This window comes from Elephantulus edwardii, unplaced genomic scaffold, assembly GCF_000299155.1.
Source record: "Elephantulus edwardii isolate Elephantulus edwardi_28Jun2011 unplaced genomic scaffold, EleEdw1.0 scaffold00026, whole genome shotgun sequence".
NCBI classification, from domain to species: Eukaryota; Metazoa; Chordata; class Mammalia; order Macroscelidea; family Macroscelididae; genus Elephantulus; species Elephantulus edwardii.
Window position 1 is genome coordinate 19,204,100 of NW_006399776.1, and position 20,222 is coordinate 19,224,321.

General features: G+C 37.8%; 1 protein-coding gene across 1 annotated transcript; it reads left to right on the forward strand.

The window, feature by feature from the left end:
* Nucleotides 1-12,400: 12,400 nt before the first annotated feature.
* LOC102869126 (olfactory receptor 11H7-like) lies at nt 12,401-13,351 on the forward strand. Its single transcript, XM_006883088.1, has one exon. The coding sequence runs from the start codon at nt 12,407-12,409 to the stop codon at nt 13,349-13,351; it is 945 nt and encodes a 314-aa protein (XP_006883150.1). The 5' UTR covers nt 12,401-12,406.
* Nucleotides 13,352-20,222: the final 6,871 nt, after the last annotated feature.

Here is a 20,222-nt window from a genome sequence, read left to right on the forward strand (position 1 = left end):
GCCCATGTTTTCCGACTACTGATTCTTCTTCACTATTCCCAACTTTTGCATTCCAGTCACCCATTATTATCAATGCATCTTGATTGCATGTTCAATCTATCTCTGACTGTAAAAGTTGGTAGAAATCATATATTTCTTCTTCTTTGATACACATACAAAAAAAATGAAAACCAAATAATTTTTTTTAAAAAAGAATAGGTTTGAGCTAAAATAATGTATATATTTATAACTTAGCTTGGTCCTCAACACAAGTATCAGCTACTTATTTTTTTTACAATTACTGTTACTTCTGTATCACCAAAATTTAATGTGAAGAATCCTTAGATCTCTGTAAAAAGATACACAAAAGATGTAAATATTTTTTAAAATGTTAATTAGCTACTAAACTTGAAATTTTAATCTTACTAATGAGATGCACATTGAAACATAAACAAAATGCAATATTTTAGCTAATAAATTAGAGTCAACATTTAAAGGATATTATGAAAGATAGGCACTCTAATATACTGAGTTCATAAAATTTCTACCACCACCCCTTAAAGGTAATTTGGCAATAGTCCATACCCTTTTAACTTGTAATTCACTCCTGAGAATATATTTAAAATTGTCAAAATTTTATTTCTGTGTGAGTGGTTGGGAACATCTTAAATCAAGATACATGAAGATTTTTTTAAATTCAATCATTAATAAAAATAATTTTTCTATGTAAATAAAAAAATAGGTTTGAAGCACTGAACAATGAATAATGATTGAAGACCAGATCAATTGTGGAATGACGTCAAGGTTATTCTCCATGGGAAGAGCAAAAGGTCACTGGAAAGACAGAGAGAAAGAAAAAAACAAAATGGATGTTAGAAGAAGTTCTGAAAATTGCACTAGACTGTTGAGAAGCCAAAGCAAAAGGATATGATGTTGTAGTTGAAGAAGTAAACAGAAGATTTCAAAGGGCAGCTCAAGAAGACAAAGCAAAGCATTACAACAGAATGTGCAAAGAGCTGTCGCTGTTATATGTTATCAAGACACTTGTGACTCATAGCAAACCTATGTACAAAAGCTCTAAGCCCTGCCCTATCCTGAACATCTCACTGTCTCTGACATACCTACCCCCATTACCCCAGTTACTGTGTCAACCCATCTTACTGGTGGATTGATGAGCTTGATGTCCTTCTCCAAGGACTCGTCCCTCCTGGCCGAGAGTATGTGAGACAGAGCTTCAATATATATGCCTCCAAGGAGTAGCCTCGTTTTACCCTCTCCAAGACAGACTGGTTTGTTCTCTTGGCAGTCCATGTTATGTTCAAAACACTTCTCTAGCACCACAACTGCACCACAACTCAAAGGTATCAATTATTCTTCTGTCATCTCTAGTCATTATCAAGCTCTCTGATGCAAAGCGAGTAATTGCAAAGAGCATGGTCTGAATCAGGTGCACCTTAGTCTCCAGACTGACATTGTTGAGAGATCCCTGACAGGAGACTTCCCTAATGCAATTTGTCTTTTGATTTCCTGATTGCTGGTGCCAAGAGTATTGACTGCGAAGCAGAGCAAGCTAAAATTGTTAAAACAACATCAATCTCTTCTCCATCTATCTTGGTGCTCCCATTTGGCACAGTGATGAGAAACTTTGTCTTCTTGATGTTGAGCTTCAATCCATATTGTTGACTACAGTCCTTGACCTTCTACAGAAAAGCACTAGAAAAGTCTGCAGTCGGGGACCTTTCCAAATTATTGAGGATCAATGATGTTAGTCTGAGGACTAAGGTACACCTGATTTAGGTCATGGTCTTTTCAATCACTTCCTATGCATCTGAGAGCTGGAATGAGGATGACAGAAGAAGAATTGATTCCTTTGAACTGTGGTGTTGGACAAGAGTACTAAATATCCTATGGACTGCCAAAAGAACAGATAAATCTTGGAGAAGGTGCAACCAGAGCGCTTTTTTTGGAGGCAAAGATGATAAAGTTCCATCTCCTGTACTTTGGACGTGTTGCTAGGAAAAGTTACTTCATGGAGAGAGATATCATGATTGGAAAGGTAGAGAGATGATAAAGGAGAGGAAGCCCCTCAACCAAGTAGATTGACACAGTGACTGCAGCAATGGTCTCAAGCATATCAGAGATTGCTAAGATGGTACAGGATTGAACAGGGTTTAGATCTGTTAGTCATAGGATCACTATGAGTCATACTCTCTTCAGTGGCATCTAACAACAATTTTTCTGATTTTTTTTTTCATTAAGGTTGCAAAGTTTTAACTTTATATTTCCATCTGTAAGATTTACAGTTTTATCTCATACATTTAGGTTTGCAAATTTTTTTAATTGATATTTATATATGATGCTAGGTTCTAGTTGTGTACTGTCAAGTGAGAACTGACTCATAGCAGGTGTTTAGAAGCAGCAAAATTGTCCATCCATCTGCTGGTGGATTTGAACCACATGTCTTTGGAATTGCAGTGCAACTTCTTTCCACTAGACCACCAGAGGTCCCTGGCCTATGATTGCAGGTAAGCAGTTCAACTTCATTTCTTTTTACCACAACCACAATCAGTATTTCCTTCAGTTTAAACATCTTTTTTTAAATCTCTTTTTAGTAATACATTCCCCCTCTGTTCTGCAATCACAGATATATTGTCCCTGTTTGTAGATTCTCCCCAAGAAGAGAGGATTCCTAAGCATCTCCAGTATCACTCCTTTGTACAGCTTCTTTTGCTTAGAAATCAATGTCCTTCATCCTGCCTCTGTGAAGACCACATTGATATCTTCAAATACAACAGGTTCCAATATTCTGGGCTTCTTCTCTGGAGGCCAGTCAGTATCCTGAGAAGACAAACTTTTTGCCTTATGGTCTCAACTGAATTTCTTTGTGCTCTCCATTATCGTCTCTGTTCGTGAAGCCAAAATCATCCTCCAATATTACTCTCCTTGGACACACAAATCAAGCAATTAACCATTAATAGACTGGGACATTCAGATTCTGCCACAAAGCCTGCTGGCATTCTTCTCATTTCCAGGGACATCTCTGCTAGCTCAGATTACTTCTTCAAACCTCATTGTGTAGAGTCCCTCTGGTTTCCACACATCCAGAACCAACAGGAGGTGTTTAGTCAATTGTTTCTCCCAGGACCATCTCCTCCATTCAGAAAAGAAATTCCAGCCACAACGCAGGAATGAAAGTGCTGCATCATGGGTTTTCAGAGGCAGTTAATGGCATGGGAAGAGATTGCCTATCCTTCTCCCACAGAGCAGCTGGTAGCCTCAAATTGTGTGCCTTCAGGATTGCAGCCCAGCTTCTTGCCACTAGGCCACCAGAGCTCCCTAAATACTACACAAGAAACTGATTATATATTGTAACCAATTGCACAAATTCATTCTAATTAATATTATATAACAAAAAGTGTGTGAGTAAAGGAATGAAAAACCAAAATGATGTGTAAAGTTTCACTCAAATGAAAAATACTGAAAACAAATAAATAGAAGAAAATCTAGCACATCTTCTCCACAGTTAAAGGGGTCAGGAGGACCAAGTCAGATAACATATGTAAGAATGCTTTGTCCATTTTCAAGAAATTATTAGTAATTTTTTCTTAATTTTACACCATGCAGTGTTCCCTTGTTCTGCTCAGACAGCAGCTTCTTGTTTTAGGTATAGGTTTTGTACAAGCACATAGAAGTGTTTTGGGATTCTCATTCTTCTCAATGTTAGTCATAACTTGTTATGATACACATAGTCAAATGCTTTTGCATAGTCAATAAAACCCAGACATTTTTCTGGCATTCTTTGCTTTTAGCAAATAATATTATTGTTCAATAATTTCCACATTCTGTTCCCAAGAAGGATCACCTTTCTTAGGAATATGAATAAATATTAATTTCTTTCAGTTACTCAGCTAAGCAGCTGTCATCCAAATTTCCTGGCATAGATGGGTGAGCACACTTAGGGCTGCATCTGTTAGTTGAAACATGCCAATTGATATTCCATCGATTCCTGGGGCCTTATTTCTTTGCCAGTGCCTTCAATCCAGCTTAAACTTCTTCCTTCATTACATTGCCTCTTGATCATATAATACTTCCTGAAATTTTTCAGTGTCAATCAATCATGCTTTCCAACTACCATTTCTTCCTCTTTATTTTCAACTTTTGCATTCAATTCACCAATAATTATTAATTTATTTTTATTAAATGTATGGTCCATTTCAGACTGCAAAATTTGGTAGTAATCCTCAATTTCCTCCTCTTTGACTCTTCTTGTTGGTGTGTATGTTTGAATAATAGTAGGAGTAACACGTTTTCCTTTTATGTGCATCCATAGTATCTTATCACTTACAACATTGTACTTTAGGGTAGATCTTTATGTTTTTAAATAAATATTTTTAACTTTTTTTTCATTGTTACACATTTTCTCCCCACCGCTGCCCCTTTCCAGCACACCTTGCAATGTTCCCCTTTGTTCTAGATTTTTCTCATACACTGCATAATAATATATTCCTTTTGAGCAGTTCTTCCCCTCATCTGTTCTAATGCAGTGTTCATTATCTATCCATTCTTTCCTCCTTCCCTCCTCAACCCCATATCAGTCCTATTTTATAACAGCAGTGTATGTCCTATTTTATAACAGCAATGTGTGTGCAGTATTTGTCCTTTTGTGACTTTAATAGCTCATTTAGCATAATGTCCTCAATGCTCCCCCATGTTGTGCAAATTTTTACTATTTCATTGTTTTTCAGTGCTGCATAATATTCCATTATGTGAATATACCATAAATTTTTTCTATCCATCTGTTTGTTGATGGTCACTTGGGTTGCTTCCATCTCTTTGTGATTGTGATTAATGAAGCAATAAACATGGTTATGCATGCATGTGTTTAAGTTGTGGCTCTGGTTTCTTTAGGGTATATTTCCAGTAGTGGAATTGCTGGGTCCAATGATATTTCTATTTCCAACATTTTGAGAAAGTGCCAGACCACCTTTCATAGAAGTTGTACCATTTCACATTGCCACAAGCAGTGAATTAAAGTTCCAACCTCTCCACAACCTCATTAGCATTAATTGTTTGCTGCCATACTGGACTTTCCTATTGTTACTAGGGGGAAATGCAATCTCATAGTTGTTTTGTAGGATAGTTCTTTAAGTCATCTTTTTCACTATGAATGCAACACCATTCTGCCTCAGTTTTTCATTCCTAGCATAACAGATCATACTATTGTCTAATTCAAAGTGGACCAGTCCTTCTCGGTTCACTAATGCCTAGAATGCCGATCTTCATACATTCCATTTCATTTTTTCATAACTTCCAATTTTCCTACACTCATACTTTGTACATTCTACATTTAAATTATTAAAGGATGTTGGATGTTGTGTCTCCTTATTTTAAGTGATTTCCAATCTGAACTGAACCTCTGATATTATATTCCTCTATATTTCAGTGCTCAGGCTGTTCGTTCATAGGATCACTATGAGTCATCTATGACTCGACGGCATTAAACAACAATAACAATGACGACGACCAAGAGAGAGCTACGTTGGCCTAGTGGAAGGAAGTTGTGCTACCCAGCCGAAGGTGGGTGATTGTCATCTGTGGCCCTCGGCCAGGTTCAAATTGTCTACCTGTCTTCCTTCTAGGTGGTATAGCACTGGTCTGTGCGTTGCTGTACAGAGGTAACTCGTGGTTGCTGTGATGCTGAAGCCTGTGACGCTGATGTGCCAATCGTGGTAATGGGCACCCATGGTGGACAGTGTTGGCTGGAGCTTCCCGACTAAATCAAGCCTGGAAGCAGGAGCGGCATCCACTTCCAAAATGGCTTGCCTCCGGAAACTCTGTATGAACAGTGCTCAGTCTGTTCGTTCATAGGGTCACTATGAGTCGTCTACGACTCAATGGCATTAAACAACAACAACAACATATTTCATAGGGTTTTCAGATGCTTGTTATTTCAGAAGAGAATGGCCAATCCTGTTTCCTAATCTGTTAATCTGAGAACTCTGCTAACACCTGTCTACCATAGGTGACCCTCTGGCATTCGAAACACTGGTGGCATAGCTCCCAGCATCACAGCTACCCACAACAAGTTACCCTAGTACAGAAAACTGGCCAAAAAGTGCTGTACTAATAACAGCAAACAAATATGTAATACTCCACTCTCACTATATCGATTATGACAACTCTACTATTACTTGGAATATAGAATTCAAAAAAGAAAACCTCAAACACATTGCTGTCAAGTTGTCACTGACTCATAGCTCACTTGCCCATGGGTTTTAGGAAGCTATAAACTGCATAAGAGGAGATTGTCCATCTCTCTCTACCCACGAGGACCAGGCAATGGATTCAAACTGGTAGAGGAGTGCCATCTTTCAGTTAGCAGTGTAACTCCCTATGAACTATGCCACAGGGCTCAGACAACAATAATCTAAACTTACTTTATTTGCACTTAATATTTTCCATATCATTCACAGAGCCAAATAAACTCCTCAGAGAGAAAAGTACGCAGGCAAAAATAATAGCAAGAAACTTTCCTTTCCATGTCTGTGCCTACATCCCATGCTGAAATAAGAAGGCAATCAGCTAAGAGGTCAATATACCTAAAACGAGATTATTCATTTTCAATTACAGCCACAGCAAAACCAAAACCCGCTGTCAAGTCAATTCCAACTCACAGTGACCCTCTATTGGGTTTCTGAGGCTGTAAATAATAGAGAGAAACTGCTCATCTTTCTCCCACAGAGGAACTGGTGGATTCAAAATGCTGATCTTTTAATTAGCAGCTTGATATGTTACACATTCTGCCACCAGGGCTTCCTTAGCCAGATTGAGGATGAAATTAAATGCATGAGAAGGATGGATTCCTGGGTGCCAAGCAAAGAAACACTCCAGTAGAATGCCTCTCAATCTTTCCATCAAAGCATGCTTGGCAACAGTAGACAAAGAACATACAGCATGTGGGAACAATAACTCTTTGAAATCTATAGTTTTATCTTTAAAATCATTACCAATTATACTTTCTACAGCCAGTCATTAACCATCTAACTGCTAATCAAATGGTTGGTGGGTTGAGTTCTGTAGGAGAAAGATATATGGCAGTCTGTTTCCGAAAAGTTTACAGACTTGGAAACCCTATAGAACACTTGTATTGTGTCTTACAGGGCTGCTATGAGTAAGAATTTACTTAACAGCAATGAACACATATATTTCATGCAGTATAAACTTATCTTCTCTCAATAAAATTGCTCCTTGAGGAAAGCATCTAACTGGGTGTTTTGCATATCCCATGACACAAAACTACCTAATCTGTTTGAGAAACATAAAGATGAGAGTGTAAGGAGACCATGGGGTCTCTGAAGAGTCAGTGTAGCATATTATTTTTAATAATCCCTACAGATCAATTTATGAAAAAACTTAATGAAATCTCAAGGCAAGAAGTAAGAAACCCCCTCGGGGAAACATGGAAAGTTACAACAGACTTGAGGATTCTCAACAGTGGCTAAAATAAGGCATAAATTAAGGTGCGAATATAGTTTCAACACACCCAATGGGAAATAGACCACAAGAATCTCAGGGAGCAAGGCAAATTAAATAAGCCACCGGTGGAGCTCTCAGACAGGGCTTCCACAATAGAACCAGCGAAGGAAGGAAATGGCATGATCTCCTTGCACATGCTCTTCCCAGGACAGACTTGGAATGATGTACAGGGAATATCTCCTCTAATGGTACTGCTGCTATGATATTCCGCAGATGGGTGTACTCACCTATCTGTTTCATCACTCAATAATGCTCAAGATTTCAGTTAGCAAAGAGGTTTCCCTTTCAGCCTTATAACCATTTTTTTTAAGAAAAACCCTTAAAGTGCTTACATCCCCTAGGAATTCATACACACCAATATAAGTACATTACAGGCAGCCAAACTTATCCTTAGGTCTACTCCCATGTCAATGTCTGAGACACCATGGATGATCCAACCCTTCTACATATTTGAGCAAATTCAAAATAGCATTAACTTTATGTACTGAGACTGGAAACCAAAAGAAAACTGGGATGTTTGTTATCTTTCTCCTGTTTTCCCTTTTTGTTCATTCTATCACTGTTCTGCATCTACAGATAAGGTGAATGATCCATAAAACCAAATTAATGAGCATGAAGAATAAGATTTCCCATTGCATTTGATAACGAACATATTGGAAAATATGTCCTACAACTAAATTGTAAATTATTTGTGAAATTCATTGATCACACTTTCCAAGTGGCTGACTAGTAGTTTTCTTAAAGTTTGTCTTTGTTTTCCTTTTTCTGTTTGTATGTCCACCAGAGTGATCTATAGCTCAAAGACATGAAACTCAGCCTTCTGGACTTTGAGTAAAAGTCTGTACTTTGAGCTCTGAATCATGTTGTTGCTTTGTTCCAGGGAGAAGTGGTTGTTCTCTGCAACATTGCTTTCTCAAGCTTATTGAGAAGGGGGCTTTCTTGTTTAGAAACTGTAGAATGCAGAGAGGTCAGATAATGGAAAACCATTTCTCATGATTGCTCGACATAAGTATCACTAATACAGATTGGTTCAACCATTCATGAAGTCTTCGTCTTAAAAAATATTCTTCAAACTAGGAGGTATATAGAGACAAATGTTACCTATTCTTGATTTATTAACTATCTAATCTGACATTTTCCTTTATAACAACCTACTACCCAGCTCTTTTGTTCATTAACAACCTACATCTGGCAATAACAGACACCAAGGTGCAAGGCAAGAGTTATGCAGGCTATGATGGTTAAGGTTATGTATTAACTGGCTTGGGCCATGATTCTCAGTGGTTTGGCAGTTATATAATAATGTAATGGGGCAGTTTTAATGGCATAATCATCCTCCCTTTTGTGATCTGGTGTGGTCATCCTCTTTTTACACAATGTCAATTTTCACATAAAGAGCTGGCCTTTGTTTAGCAGACAGCACAGAACTACAGGCTCTACCACCGAAGTTCCTTATATGCTGGCGTTTGGAACATAGCCACGTTGGTAAGTGAGGAAGGTGTGTATCTGACCATCTTTCAATTCCCTTCTCTGCTTGTTGTGATGTCCATTAGACCAGAATCGGCTTCGGCATAGCCTGCTAGAGTGATTATAGTTGCTTCTTCTAGATGCCTTCCTAATTTGGTGAGTGTGCAGCTGTGGCATGATACACTTAGATTTTTTTTCATATAGCCACATTAAATAGAAGGTATTTTTTAATTTTTTTTCTCTTTTCAAAGAGTACTGTTGTTTATATACCGTTACCTTTTGTTCAATACAGGAAACAAAGTTATTCTACTCACAAACTATATCTTCCATGAAAATTTTATTTATGGCAAAAAAACTCTCAAAATTATCCTCCAAAAAATCTTCTAGGCATTTAAATATAGCTAATACTGTACTCTCTGAGTTGAACGTTGTTCTTAAAAAGAAATCTTTAGTAATGATCTTCTGAAGAGAACAAGAACTCATGAAACACTACACAACATGGATGAGTTTAGAGAGAATTAGTCCAAGTAAAATAACTCTGTCACAAAGACTATCTAAGACTATTGTTATAGGTAATGAACATTGCATTGGAATAGAAGAAGAAAAGGTCAATCTAAAATGACCTGACAATCAGACTTTGTCTGTATTGCATTTAACAACCTGAACAGGGTACCTATAACTTGTTGGATGGGCTTGAGGGGACAGTTGTAGATTTACACATAGAAACAATTGTAGAGGGTTGACAGTGATGGGTGGAGAAGGAGAGGGAGCAGAGATTAGCAGATGAATGGGTAGGGTGAAGGGAAAGGGGGAGCAGTGAGGATTTGATATGACATAATTGATGGCATTGATTAATTGTAATTAATGTTAGAAAACAAAATATATATGATTGAATGAAAATCAAGTTTTTAAAAAGGAAACAAGGTTATATTTTGTAAATTGGATGAATCATGTATCTTTGAAACAAGATCTTTATTATCTAGTATTCTGTTATTTGGGGCTCTGGTTTTTAAGTGGACTAAAAATATTGCTAATAGAGCATGCGAAGGGAAACTTGTGACAATACTGATAAAGGCTTTAGAAAATAATTTCCTAGTGATTATCATTTTCTTCTCAATATATTCCATGTTATGATGATCCTTAATTTTATATATATATATAAACATATATGAAGAATTAAAAATCAATTATTATCCCTTTTGGTAACAATGACTATTTTAAATGCTAAAACAAAAAGATTAAATGCCACATTGAATATATGCTAAAGGGTCAAACAAGTTAAAATAAATTTTAAATGTATATAAAGAATTTAATTGTTTTTATATTTTTATAGATTTTTTTCTGATATCACTAGATATAGTAATAATAATAATAGCAATTTAGACAGAAAAGAGATTCTTCTGTTGGAAATGGCTCCAAGAAGGAAAGAATCTAAAATAGTGTAAAAGCACAAGTCATTCAAATCTGTAGGAAGTCTTGGATTCCTATCTATTTAAAAATTCTATGAAACTATATGTATCATCACATTTCTATTTTAATACATCAAAACAAAACATCACAGCTAATAAGTTGATTCCAACTCCTAGTGACCTTATAAGACAGAGTAAACATGTCTGATAGGGTTTACAGGGTAGACTGCTCCTTTATAGAAGCAGACTGGTACATATTTCTCCCGCCACACCTGGTGGATTCAAACCACCAGACTTGCTTAGCACTGGACACTTATCACCAGGGTTGCTTTTGATGTTGCTTTTAAAAAAAAAAAAAACCCAGGCCCTCAATACTGCCAAAAATGTTGATTTCAATTCACAGTATCCCTCATTAGGTTTCTGAAGCTGTAAATCTTTTCAGGAGGAGACGGCTCACCTTTATTCCTGTGAGTTCCAACAGTCTTTCAATTAACAGCCCAACAGGTAACACACCAACTACTGGAGTTCCTGATATTAACAGCACAAAGTAATTGCTGCAGCCTCAACAACCTGCACTATCCATATGACACAACCTTGCTCCATTTAAGTTAGGACTTGAAGCACTTGCTGCAGAAGACTAAAGACTAGAGCCTTCAATATGGATTGCATCTCAACGTCAAAAAGACAAAATTTCTCACCACTGGTCCTATGAGTAACACCATGACAGATGAAGAAAAGATTGAAATTGTCAATGGCTACATCTTACTTGAATCCAATCAATAGTCCTGGTACCAACAGCCAAGATATTAGGAAACATGTTACATTGGGAAAATCCACTGTCAGAGCATGCACTGAGGAGCAATGATATCAGTTTAATATCATTGATATCAGTTTGATATCATTCAGGCTATGGTCTTTTCAATCACTTGCTATGGATCTAGGAGCTGGACAATGAATAAAGATGACAGAAGAATTGCTACTTTTGGGCTGTGATGTTTTAAAAGCGTACTGAATATCCCCCCTGGACTGTCAAAAGAACAAACAGATACCTCTCAGAGAAAGCACAGCCAGAGTGTTCCTTATAGACAAGAGTGATAAAGCTTCATCTCAAATATTTTGGGAGTGTTGCTAAGAGAGGCTATTCCTTGGATAGGGATACCATGCTTGGATAGATGGAGGATCAATGAAAGAGAGGAAGACCCTCAAACAGATGGATTGACACAGTGACTGCAGCAATGGGCTCAAATGTGTCAGAATTTATGAAAATGGCACAGGATAGGACAGAATTCAGATCTATTGTTTAGAGGGTCACTATGGACTGCCAAGAAAACAAACAGATTCATCATAGAGAGGATTAAATCAGGCTGCTCCTTGGAGGCAAGGATTCTTGGGCTTCGTCTGACATACTTTGGACATGTTGTAAGGAGACACAGGCTTTTAGAGAGGGACATCATGCTGGGTAGAGTAGAGGGACAGCGAAGGAGGGGAAGACCCTCTATGAGGTGGATTGATTCAGTGACTGAGGTAATCGGGATGGGTGTGTCAGAGGCAATGAGATTGGCACAGGATAGAGCAGGGTTTAGGGCTGTTGTGCATAGGGTCGCTATGAGTCTGAAACGACTCGACGACACATAACAACAACAACAACAACAATGAGCCATACTCAATTTAACAGCACCTAACAAGAAGAAAATGCTGTGCGTGGACAGTTTTAACTGGGGAGAAAAAAAAATAGATCAAAAACAAACCACTTTCACCTCTAGTTCAAAATTTCTTCATTTCAAAAGACAAAATTTAATTTTTTTCCCTCTGGACAGAAGTTCAAGTAGCCTAGAAGTATATAAAAAATAAAAGTCAAAGAACTCTTTCAGAACAGGGAAGGATCTGTTCAACACTTTTTTAAGAATATCTATGTTTGCTTACACAAATCAAACTTTCTGTCCCAGGAAAAACGTAAGGCTCCTTAGCAGCAAAGTGAACTGTCATCTCTGTCTTCTGTCCACAGTCTGGAGACCATGAACAACTCCGGAATATCTACTGTTACACAATTTGTCCTGCTGGGCTTCCCTGGTCCCTGGAAAATGCAGCTCGTCCTTTTCTCAGTGATTTTGCTGATCTACCTCCTGACTCTGACTGGAAACATGGTCATCATCTGTGCAGTGAGGTGGGATCCACGACTCCACACCCCTATGTACACCCTCCTGGCCAACTTCTCCTTCTTAGAGATCTGGTACGTGACTTGCACTGTTCCCAAAATGCTGGTCAATTTTCTTTCCAAAACCAAAACCATTTCCTTCTCTGGCTGCTTTACCCAGTTCTACTTCTTCTTTTCCCTGGGAACAACCGAATGTTTTTTCCTCTGTGTCATGGCTTATGATCGGTACCTGGCCATCTGCCGCCCACTACACTATCCCTCCATCATGACGGGCAGGCTCTGTGGAATTCTTGTATCTCTTTGTTGGGTCTTTGGTTTCCTTGGGCATTTAATTTCCATTTTCTTCATTTCCCAACTACCTTTCTGTGGTCCTAACATCATTGATCACTTCCTATGTGATGTCGACCCATTGATGGCCCTGTCCTGTGGTCCTAAACCAATTATAGAGCGTGTGTTTCATTCTGTAAGCTCTCTTATTATCATTCTCACCATCTTCTACATCCTTGGGTCCTACACCCTGGTGCTCAGAGCTGTACTTCAAGTCCCTTCTTCTGCTGGTCGGAGAAAGGCCTTCTCCACTTGTGGATCCCACTTGGTGGTGGTATCTCTGTTTTATGGAACTATAATGGTGATGTATGTGACTCCCACATCTGGCAATTCAATTACTATGCAGAAGATCATCACACTAATATACTCTGTAGTGACACCAGTTTTAAACCCTTTCATCTACAGCCTCCGCAACAAGGACATGAAATATGCCCTCCAACATGTCTTTTGTGGGATGAGAATTACTCAAAAGTCATGAATAGACTGAAAAATTCAATGAATTTATTATTGTAAATGGGCGATCAATCCTTTTGCAATTCAAACTTATTTTGTTTGTTCATAACCATCACGGCTCATTTGTGCAAAGTACATTTCACCATGCAATGATCAAATGTTGAATTCCTTTTACTATCAGAAATGTGTTTTTTTGGAAAAAGATATTAACTCCCAATCAATACTAAAAAATAATTCTTAAAAATCTTAGTACTTACTTTCAGTAATTATTTGAATTTTCTTAATGTCCACACAACTTTAGAAAAATAAATTCATCAAATCAGCATGATATAGTATCACTTTTTTGAAATACCTATTAACATAACAATATGCCTGCTGTCTTATATTTCTGACAGAAATGCCACATATCAATGTTGCACATCTTAGTAGGTTGTGAATTAGTCTCACAACTTTTAGTTCATCATTTTCCTCAACAGTGTAGAAGGGAAACTGGAAGTTTGATGGAGGACAGTAGTGACAATCTCACTGATAAGAGTCAGTAGTGGTCTATATGATTTTTCTAAGCAAAGTGAGTGATACATCAAAAAACCTTTCAGAAGGATTGATTTGTTACCTAGAATTTAAGGGGAGGGGGAAGATGTCCATGGCTTCTATTGGGGAAGGGGGGACAATAAAACACCAAACATCAAGGTTGTTGAGGAGCTGACTCTGAGAACAAACTGGGAGAGATAAGCTACAGAGGGAGCAAACAGAATCTAATCAATATTAGAGAAAGTAATGACCACCCAGGTTGGTGTAGGTCAACTCCAGGGACTGTAACCACTTTAGACCAACTAGAAAGAGACTCCAACCAATACCTAAAGAGAGTGTATGTGGAGTGAACCCAGCAATAAGGAGGAAGTCTTAAATAGCCAGCCAGGAAAGCATTGCCCACATTCAAGAGATCACACTGGAGGCAGTCCCCAGCCCCGTGGTGCACCTGATCTGATCCATGGTATTTTCAATTGCATACTATGCTTCTATAAGTTGGATAATGAATAAAAATAACAGAAGAAGAATTGATGCCTTTGAATTATCATATTAGAGAACAACACTTGAATACCCCATAGACTCCCAAAAGAGCAAACAAATCTGTCTTGGAGGAAGATCAACCAGGATGCTCTTTATAAGCAAGAATGGCAAAACATTGTCTCGCATCCTTTGTACATGTTGTCAGGAAGAGTCGTTCCTTACTAGGAAAGGTGGAAGGTCAGAGAAAGAGAACCTCAACAAAATGGAGTGACACAAGGATTCTAACACTGGGCTTGAGCATATAAGAGATCACTGAAGGGAGTTCAAGTGGCCTAATGGCAAGAAAGTGTGCTGCAATCCCGAAGGCACAGAGTTCAAATCCACCAGATGCTCCACTAGAGAAGGAGGGGCAATCTCCTCCTGAGCCAGTTGGATCTGACTCAATGATACACAACATGAAAAGGGAGAAGGAAAAAAAAATTAGAGATCACTGAATCAAACTCACTACAGAAGAACAAATTTTAGTTTTGATAAAAGTTACAATTTCTGGTTTTAGACGATATTGAACTTTCTATAGAAATGATCCTTGAAAGCACAGTCTATACTGAACTTTGTAATGTCTGGATGAGGGAAGTATATATTAATATGAAAAGTTACCTTATCTTGCCAAGAAGATATATATGGTAATCATATTATCCAGATATGAAAACAAATCAAACATCAGAAAAATGTTTACAGTGGGCATAAATAATAAAAATAAATGTTCTTTCTATTTTCACCCTAAAAAGTTCAAATAGTGCAATAGTAGAGATGCAGATGTTTAAACATTGCTATCGCCTAAGAGAAGAAGAAGAAGACCCTCACCTAAGGAGATCCAGTAGTACTTTCTTGGCATTCCCCTTGGTTTAATTTCCCTGGACAAAGACAAACAATGCACTTCAGAGTGATAAGGATCTCTGAAAGGAACTGGAAAAAGACGTAGCAAATCTGCTTAAGAAAGTAGAAGACAACCTTACACTATCACCCATCAAAGTTTTGACTAAAATCAGCTCTAATTACTGAGCCATTTTTTTGCACTCATTAGCTGAAAGTAAGGCAGAAAATGTTATTTCTAGAGTTCAGTAACTTACTTGTGTCCCACTACTACTACTTTCAGATATTACATATTTAATTTCTCCTGTCAAATACCTATTCTTTTGTTAGAATTCAACTTAGAAATCATTTTCATTACAAAATCTTCCAAACACCCCAGGCTAGACATCGATCTCTCCTTGACGCATCAGAATACATCAAGTATCTATTCCAATTATTTTATGTATAGATCCTTTGAGGTGAGTCAATATGTCTCTTTCCCTAGACATAGATGTTTATTTAGCTCTTTTGCTAGTTTTTTTGAAATCAGGACTAGTACCTTAATCTATTTTCTCAGTCAGCACAAGGGAAGACAGTCATTTGTAGAACAAGATGAATGAGCTGTGCTGCAATCCCAAAGACACGTGGTTTGAGGCCACCAATTGCTCTGCAGGAGAAGATGTACAATCTCCTCCAGAGGTGTTAACTGCTTCTGAAAACCAACTGGAAGATCAGCTATGGGTTGGTTCTGATTATTCAGTCCACAACAACTATGAGTCATAGCTGACCCTCAAATGGGTTTTCAGAGGTAGTAAATAAAGAGCTGATTACCCGTCTTTCTCCCATGGAGCAGCTGCTGTATTTGAACCACATACCTCTGGGTTGGCAGCACAACTCTCTACCTCCAGAGCTCCCAACAAGAGAACAATTATGGCTAACACTGAGAAGAATGAGAATCCCAGAATACTTACTTGTGTTCATCTGAAACCTAGACCAAGACCAAGAAGCTGTTATCTGAATCGAATAAGGGGCCACTGCACAGTATAAAATCAAGAAATATGTGTGTCAAGGCTGTATTCTTTCTCCATACCTATTCAATCTGTATGCTGAGCAAATCATTCAAGAAGTTGGACTTTAGGAAGAAAAATATGGCATCAGAATTGGAGGATAACTCAATAACCTATATTATGCAGATGACACAACTATGCTTGCTGAACACGAGGACTTGAAATTTTTCTTGCAGAGGATCAAAGGCTACAGCCTTCTATATGGATTACACCTCAACATCAAGATAACAAAAGCCCTCAACACTGGGCCAACAGGCAACATCATGATAGAGGGAGAAAAGTTAGACATTGTCAATGATCTAAATCAAATGATGTGCAGATGTCCTTGACATCAGAAAACAAAGTGTTAAAGAGCAATGATGTCAGTTTAAAGACTAACTTACACCTGAGTTGATCCATGGTGTTCCAAATTACTTACTATGAACCTGAAAACTTGGGACAATGAAATAGATGACAGAAAAATAATAGATGCCTTTGGGTTGTAGTGGTGAAGAATATTGATATCCCCTGCCAAAAAGAGCAAACAAATATGTCTTAGAGAAAGTCCAACAGGATGCTTCTCAGTGGCAAGGATGATGAAACCATCTCACATACTGGAGGCATGTTGTTAGGAGGGGCCAGTCCTTGGAAAAAATATTTAGAAAGGTGGAAGGTCACTGAAAGAGAAGATCACCAGTAAAATGAATTGATACAGTAACTATAACAATTGGCTCAAGTATAGCAGAGATGATGAGGATGGCACAGGGTGGGTCAGTGTTCAGATCCACCGTTCACAAGGTCTCTACGAGTCATGATCAATGGCAACAAAGAACAACAATGTAGGGGGGGGCGGGGAACATGCCCACTGCATTTGTAGAAAGTCATTTACTTGTCCACTGTCTAAATGAGAAAAAAAACACAGAAAAGTAAGAAAGGGGGAAAGGGGACTCCAAGTAGCACTGTTCCTTCCAAAGCCAAATTGGTTACATCTCTTCTGGGTTTAAACAAGTTAGATGAAAGTCTAGATAAGGATTTGCCTCCAATTAACTAACATGTTTTAAAAGTAGGGGGCTCACATATCATCTTGCTTACAGGATTCTTTGATATGAATGACTTCTGATATGGGTAGTAAGCTCATTTCACCAAGGCACAAAATATTCACTGACCAGAAAGGAGGCAAAACAAAGGTGTCACTTCAGAGGGCGTTCTTTTGTTAATTCAACAGATGAGTGAGAGACGTAAAAGAATTTTTCTCAGTCAGGGAGATGTGAGTTTATAACATAAATGAAGTAAGCTCTGTGTAAATGTTCTTCTGTTCTACAGTGAGGCTGCCTTTAGTTCAGACGCTAGAACTATATATTAATAATAAAGAAACTTTTCTAAGGAGATGGGTAAGTGAAGTTTAAAGGAAACTAGCATAGAACGTTTTCCAGAGTCCATAATTGACTTTTATAATTGGCGATCTGAACTTTAGTCAGCTCAACATAGCAGCAAGCAGTTATGTTTCTGCCCAGCATAGCAATGTTATCTCCCTAAAGAATTAGAGAATAATTAGAATTAAATGTATTTCAGTAAAAAAAATCATTATACAGTTGTTTAGTTATTTTAGATATTTAAGAAACTTTTTTCAGATATTTATGAAAATGGTACATGATTTGTGTTATTTATTATACAAAGCACTTATTATTTATTATATTAACCGTATATACCTCCAGGATGAAGATATACTTAACCCATTTCTTTGTCCCTCATTTCTGTGAAGTATCCACTAACTCCAAGACCTGCTTGAGTAGTTAAAACCAAGGCTTCAACCACAGCTGAGAGTTATTCTAATGAGGTGGTTTGTGCCGAGTAGGGTCTGGCCACTCCAGAAATAGCTATGACTTTAGGCAGATCTCTTAAGAGGGAAAGGGAACTAGGACTGAGTTCCATCAAATGGCTAGTAATTCAATCAATCATGTCTATCTAAACCCCAATAAAAATTCTGGACACTGAAATGCAAGTGAGCTTCCTGGTTGCTGATAGGTAGATGTTAATGCACCAGTAGGGAAAATATACCCTAAGGACACAAAAGCTCTGTGTTGGGAATGTGTCAGGGCTTTGTCCTATACATGTTCTTTTGTATTCTTTAATAAAACTGATGATGAGAGGAATTCAGACATAGTTTATGTTTAGGACGACAATAGTAACAGTTGCCCGTGCACAGTTCTTCAACCTGTTTACACAGACATAGGGAATTCTGGTGGCCTAGTGATAAGAAGTTGTGCTATGATCCCAGAGACAAACAGTTCAATCCACCAGCTGCTCCACAAGAAAAGGATGGCCAATCTCCTCCCTTGTAATTTAATGCCTCTGAAAACCTGCTGAAGGGTCAGCTATGAGTCAGTTCTGACGCCAAGGCACACAACAACTCAGACATAGTTTAAGATGATAGTGAAAGTTGCTTGTGAACTGTTCTTAACCCCTTTCTACTCAAACATATTTTAAGATGATAGTAAAAGTTGCCTGTGTAAATTCCTTTCACCTGATTGATTCTGAGGGTCTTACTCCAGGAACTAAGGATTTACAATAAAGTCACTCTGACATTAAAACTGAGAAAATCATTTGAAGAATGCACCATGATCCAATAAACCTATTTCAAACACATAATATTTGATAGTCATAACAGGAAGAGACAACATGGAACCAACAACTATATCATATCCCTAGACATTTCCCTCTCGGATTCCCCATTCCCTTCCCTTTCCTGCTCCCAATGACCACTTCGTTAGAAGACCTGGCTTGATCTTAAGATGTCAGAAAGTGGTCTGTAGGGCATCCATGCTGCCACTTTCTCTCAGATTGCTGGCATCTGAATAAAACAAACTTAAAAGATCCAGTCTTTGTCTCGACTCATATGTCTTATAGTAACAGACAACTGTATGTCATCTTTTTCCAGTTACAAGAGTATACTCAAAAACAAAACCAAAAAAGGGCAGCACATCTTTGTTACAGAATTTTCAAGCAATAAAGATTACAAAATTGTATGTAAAAAACACCTACTCTCCCTATTCACAATCTCACTTCCTTTAAATAATAAATTTAGTAGTAATTAGATTTCTATGCATATGCAAGCCAGCTAATACATTCATATAAAGTCTTATTTATTTTAAACTTATTAAGTTATACAGACTATTATATAACTGGGATTTTTGTTGTTGTTTTAACTGGTTTTTTTAAATTATCTCAAAATTGTGTAATCTCTTTTGCAAGCCAATACATATAGATACAGTATATATCATTAACTTTCACAGCTAATTAATGTCCTGTTGTATGAATGTATCCTTATTCCCCAATTGCCTCTTTATGAGGAGGAATGTGACATCTGGATTGGAAGAAGAATAATAAACAACCTGCATCATGCAGATGACACAACCTTGCTTACTGAAACTGAGGAAGGCCTTAAGCACTTGCTGAAGGTCAAGTACTATATATAGTCTGTAATATGGAATAAAGCTCAACATCAAGAAAACAAAGATTCTCACCACTGGGCAAAATGGGAGCACCATGATAGATAAAGAAGAGGTTGATGTTGTTAAAAATCTAAGCTGGTTCAGATCCACGATAAACACTCTTGGCACCAGCAGCCAAGAAATCAAAAGACTATTTGCTCTGGGAAAGGCTGCTGTCAGAGACCTCCTCATAAGTGCTAAATATAATGTCAGTCTAGAGACTAAGATGCGTTGGATCGAGGCAGTTACTTGCTGTGCATCAGAGATTTGTATAATGCCTAAAAATGACAGAAGAACTGATGTTTTTGAGTTATGATGCTGGAGAAGAGTGTTGAACACACCATAGACCACCAAGAAAACAAAACAGATCTGCCTAGGAGAGGGTGAAACCAAGTTGTTCCTTGAAGGAAAGAATTTTGAAGCTCTGTCTCACAAAATTGGGGGCATAAGGCCAGGAAAGGCCAGTCGCTGGAGAACAGCATCATGCTTGGAAGGG